This window comes from Bison bison, unplaced genomic scaffold (assembly GCF_000754665.1).
Source record: "Bison bison bison isolate TAMUID 2011002044 unplaced genomic scaffold, Bison_UMD1.0 scf7180017864160, whole genome shotgun sequence".
Classification (NCBI taxonomy): domain Eukaryota; kingdom Metazoa; phylum Chordata; class Mammalia; order Artiodactyla; family Bovidae; genus Bison; species Bison bison.
In genome coordinates, this window is record NW_011494732.1 from 4,571,168 (window position 1) to 4,576,236 (window position 5,069).

Sequence of the window (5,069 nt, forward strand, 5' to 3'; positions counted from 1 at the left end):
CCTGATCTCCACAACTAGAGACAAGCCCTTGGAGAAATGAAGACCTACCTATCCCGGCCAAATAAGTAATTAAAAAAATGGGTTTGCAGATAGCCACCAGCCCATACCCACATTGGATGAATAAAATAAGCCAATCAGTTACCTACCAGCCCACATCCCTATTGGAGAATAAAGCAGATGACAGCTACCAGCTCTCACCTCCCTTTTGATAAATAAGATGGCATTGCAGACCTCTACCAGCCTCATTCCCTCAATCTGGTGAATAAAGGAGCCTTGCAGACTGCTACCGCGTCACCCCGAGCTTTCCCCCCTTTTTCCACTCCCATGGACTAGTAGAAAATCGCTGGCAGCCAGCTCTCATCTTGCTAAAGAAAAGCAGGTGTCTTAAAACTGCCGTTTAGGTTCCTGGCCCAGGTGAAACCATCCCTGTCTCCCCTCTCTGGCCTTTAGGGAGAAGACGGATGACACATCTGGGGAAGACAATGATGAAAAGGAGGCAGTGACCTCCAAAGGCCGAAAAACCGCCAACAGCCAGGGGAGACGCAAAGGCCGCATCACCCGCTCGATGGCCAACGAGGCCAACAGTGAGGAGGCTGTCACCCCACAGCAGAGCGCTGAGCTGGGTGAGTCTTGGGCTGGGGAAGGGGCGCTGACCCCCCAGCGGGCTTAGAATCCCCACATTGGTTGCAAACTTGCTATTTGACCTGCAGTGAGTTCCTTGACCTCTCTGTACCCTGCTGGCTTCATCAGCACCAGGGTTGTGAGTAATGCCTGTAACTGTGGGGTTGAGCATTTCAGTGACTTTGTGTGTAGGAAGAGCCTAGAACAGTGCCTGGGGCGGGTTCGCTGGCCTTCAGCTGTGATCCTTCCAGAGCTGGAGAATTCACCTACAAATCCAGAGCACCAGTTTGGTTTTGTTTTTCAATCAGAAGATCTGCCCTCGGGTCTTCCCAAGGCTTTCACTGCCGTGGGCCCGGGTTCAATTGCTGGTCGGGGAACTAGGATCCCACAAGCCACACAGCATGGCCAAAAAACCCACCCCTTTTCAAGAGGGCCTGAGTGCTGCTGTCCCTTCCAGCCCTGGGAGGCATCTGGGTTTGTACCATCACCTCTGTGGGCCTCAGTTTCTCCTGCTCAACAGATGCCCACCCCTAGGTGCTCTGAACCTAAGGTGGGTGAAAAAAGAATTGCATAGCAATTCCCAAGTTTGGCCACAGGGGGGCAGCCGGTGTGTGCTTGTCTATACCATTTTGGCTGTTTGGAGCCTGCCCTCTTGTGTCTGCGGGAACTTCCACCCGAGGCCTGAGTGCTCAGGCTGAGGCCCCAACCACCTGGATGTCTTCCTAGGGTGGGAGTTGATGGAAGGGATGGTTTCTGTCTCACAGATGCCCTCCTTGTCCACACCCGAGGTTTGTGCCAGGCTTCTCTCCCTTCTCCCTGCGAGAGATCGTTTGTACCCATTTCATAGATGGGCTATTTGAGCCTGAGAGAAGGGACATTGCCTCCGTGAAGTCATGGAGTCAGTTGGGATTGAAACCCAACCCACTGGCCACAAATACCATTCGGCTCCTGTAAGCTCTTGCTGGCTGCCCCTTGGTGCCGGTGTGCCCGGAGGCACAGGGCAGGAGGGCTCTTTTCAGTAGGGTGTTGGTGCACCTGACCTCTAGGGTCGTTCTTCTGGACCTCAAGCTAATGTTGAGGCTGGGCAGTGGGGTGGAAAACACGAGCCTGGTCCCTCTGACGGGCTCCCCATCCCAGGCTCGGCTTCCAGAGCCTCCCTCTGGGGGTCCTGTAGGCAGGGGGAGGGGAAGTTGGCCATGGCAGCAGGGAGCTGGGGAAGCTGCCCAGACATTCCCCCAGGGGTCAGCAGCCTTTACCGAGTACATACTCTGTGCCTGGCGGTGTTCCAGGCACCAAGTCCATGAAGCTGACGTCCCTCATGCTCACCCCTCTCACGACGTCTCAAGCGACTTTCAGGGAAGGACCGGGGCTCACGCGTAGGGGATCTCGGAGGAGAGGCTCGGAAATAGCCACAGCAGACCCTTCCTTGGCCAGCTTCCCGAGGGCAGCTGCCTTACTTCTCAAGAACATGAGCTGCCTCCTCCATGTGCTCTACAGGTCGGAGCAGGGTCTAATAATCACCCTGTAGAACAGGGTCCCCCAGCAGGGGACAGGGGGCCACCTCTGGGTGCATTTTGGATTGTCACAGCTGGAGTCGGGGCTCCTGGCCCCTGCAGGGTAGAAGCTAGAGCTGCTGCTCAAGCCCCTGCAACACCCGGGGCAGCCCCCACCACAGAGACTCATCCGGCCCTCGTGAGTCCATGCTCAGATGAGGTCCCTGCCCATCCAAAGCTCCGGTCCCTCCTTGTCTCCTCACCCTAATGCAGTCATCAAGCTGTCAGGTGTATGCAGAGGCCCTGGACTGCCTCAGCTTCCCCATCTGTGAAATGGGGTGATTGCACACACTCCCCCCATCCCAGCAAGTGCCCCAAGCTGCCAGAGGCAGAGAAACCTCCCCTCTGCGGACTGCCGCCAACACACCCGCTATCTTCCTTTTCAGCTTCCATGGAGATGAACGAGAGTTCTCGCTGGACGGAAGAAGAGATGGAGACAGCCAAGAAAGGTAAGTGGTTTCTGGCTGCTCTCATCGCCCTCGATGTGTATGCAGGCCCTGCAGCTTGTGTGGTGGGGAGGAGGTTGACACGTGCCCTTATGGGGTCTGTGGTGTGGTGTGCAGGGGCCAGGCTCCGCTTCCAGGTGTTCTCAGACTGGCCTCGTCTCTTCAGAGCCTCAGTTTTGTCCTCCAGAAAATGGGTCTGTGTGACCACGTTGTTGGGGGACAGCGTCCGTGGCCTCTGGGGCCAGCACATCATGGCCTTATAGACAGAGTGGTAGCAGCTCTCCTAGGCGCCTTGAGGGGAGGGGCAGAGCCTTCTGGTATCCACTGCTGTGGGGTCACGGTGTCAACCTGTCCCCTCATCAGCTGCACTGCGATGCCGACCCCACATCCTCCGTGGAAGCCATCAGCGTGTCCCCATTGTTCATTAGAGCCTGAATGGCTGGGCCCTTGCCTCCCCTGCTCAGTGGACTGTCTCTGAGCCTCAGTTTTCCCATCTGTGAGATGGGAGGGGTGTCAAGATGGGCCCAGAGAAGCCAGAGATAACAGGCACTGTCGGGGCTGTGTCGGTGTCGGTCCCCCGGCCTCATCTCTGGGAGATGTTTGGGGGCCATCAGACTAGCGTTGCACCAACAGGAAGGCTGAGGCTGGTGGGGTCGGGGGGACATCTGAGCCCCGTTCACAGACGCTTTCATTCATCTGGACCCCAGCCCTGAGGGGTGGTCTTCTTTCTGGACGTTTTGTGGACGTGGAAGGGAGGGGCAGAGGCTGGGGATGGCTGGGGTCCTGAGTTGCTGACCTGCCCCACCCCCACCCCCAGCTCTTGTCCCAGAGGTCCTTCTGAGGCCCCACTGCTGACGTGCAGCTTCTTTGTGCCCAGAGTGCCAGGTCGTGACTCAGGGAGGGAACAAACGGCCTTTCTAATGGGGGACCCAGTTGCACAGGGGCGGTTGTGTGTGAGGACAGCCAGGCCTGGAGGCTGAGACCTTGGACTGCGGGCTGAGTGCCCTGCTCCCGCCCTCGGCCCCAGGTAGGGGAGCCGAGGGGCCTGAGCGTCTGGTCCTGGTGTTTCAGAAGCTGATCAGGTAGAGACTCAGATGTAGAGAACAAGCATATGGACTCTAAGGGGAGAAAGAGGGTGGTGGAATGAATTGGGAGATTGGGATTGATATATATATATACACCATTGATACTATGTATAAAATAGATGACTAATGAGAACCTATTGTATGGCTCAGGCTCTACTCTGTGCTCTGTGGAGACTTAACTGGGAAGGAAATCCAAAAAAGAGGGAGTATATGTATACGCACAGCTGATTCCCTTTGCTATACAGCAGAATCTAACCCTGATTGCTTCTCCAGTGGCTCAGTGGTAAAGAATTTGCCTACATTTCAGGAGACCGGGTTCGATCCCTGGGTCGGGATGATCCCCTGGAGGGCATGGCAACGCATTCCAGTATTCTTGCCCAGGAAACTCCATAGACCAAGCAGCCTGGAGGGCTACAGTCCATAGGGTCCCAAAGAATCGAACACGACTGAAGCGACTGAACACGGGTGTGCAGAAACTAACACACACTGTAAAGCAGCTGTGTGCTGGTGTGGTTAGTAGCTCAATCGTGTCCGACTCTTTGCGACCCCATGGACTGTAGCCCGCCAGGCTCCTCTGTCCATGGGATTTCCCAGGCAAGGGCAGTGGAGTGGGTAGCCACGCCCTCCTCCAGGGGAGCTTCCCGACCCAGGGATATAACCCGGGTCTCCTGCATTGCACGCGGATTCTTGACCAACTGAGCCACCAAGGAAGGGACTTTATTTAGTCCAGTAAAAATTAAAAGAAAGGAGAGAGAAACTGATGAGGAACAGCCCCAGACCTGGTCAGGCCCTCCACCTGGGACCCGACCCCTCCCCTCGGGGCTCCTGTCCAAGGTACCCTGCCCCTTGGAGGCTCCAGACCTCCTTCCTCCAAGCTCCCAGCCTTCAGGCGAGGCGGAGCAGGAGGAAGGGCCCAGCTGGCCCTCGGCATTGTGGGTAAGAGGAGGAGCAGTCATGCTTCCTGTCGTGGGGGAGGTCCTACTTCAGCATCTCAGAGGAGCACGAGTGGGGGCCTGTGGGCATGGTCTCTAGCTGCCAGGGCACAGCGGGTGTTGTCAGCCCTCCAAGGGGGCCGTGTCATCCTTTCCTTCTGTCTTCTGTGTTTATTTTGTGGTTTCTGGTATGGATTTCGCCGTGGGGTGCAACAGAGACTTTATTTGAAAAATGAGTGATTTTTCTCCCCTGCCTTTAATTTTGGTGAAACACACATAACATCAGATCTACCGTTTTAACCATCTTAACGCATACGATTCAGTGGCATTAAGTACATTCCCAGTATGGTGCGACCATTATTCTAGAACTTTTCATCACCCCATATGGAAACCCCGTACCCATTAGCAGCCACTCCCCACCCCCCACCCCCC

General features: G+C 56.1%; 1 protein-coding gene across 1 annotated transcript in view; it reads left to right on the top strand.

The window, feature by feature from the left end:
- The window catches only part of NCOR2 (nuclear receptor corepressor 2), a 205,428-nt gene that overhangs the window by 128,090 nt on the left and 72,269 nt on the right, over positions 1-5,069 (top strand). The window contains 2 exon segments of the mRNA XM_010841409.1: positions 451-623; positions 2,561-2,623. Coding sequence (XP_010839711.1) covers positions 451-623; positions 2,561-2,623 — 236 coding nt within the window.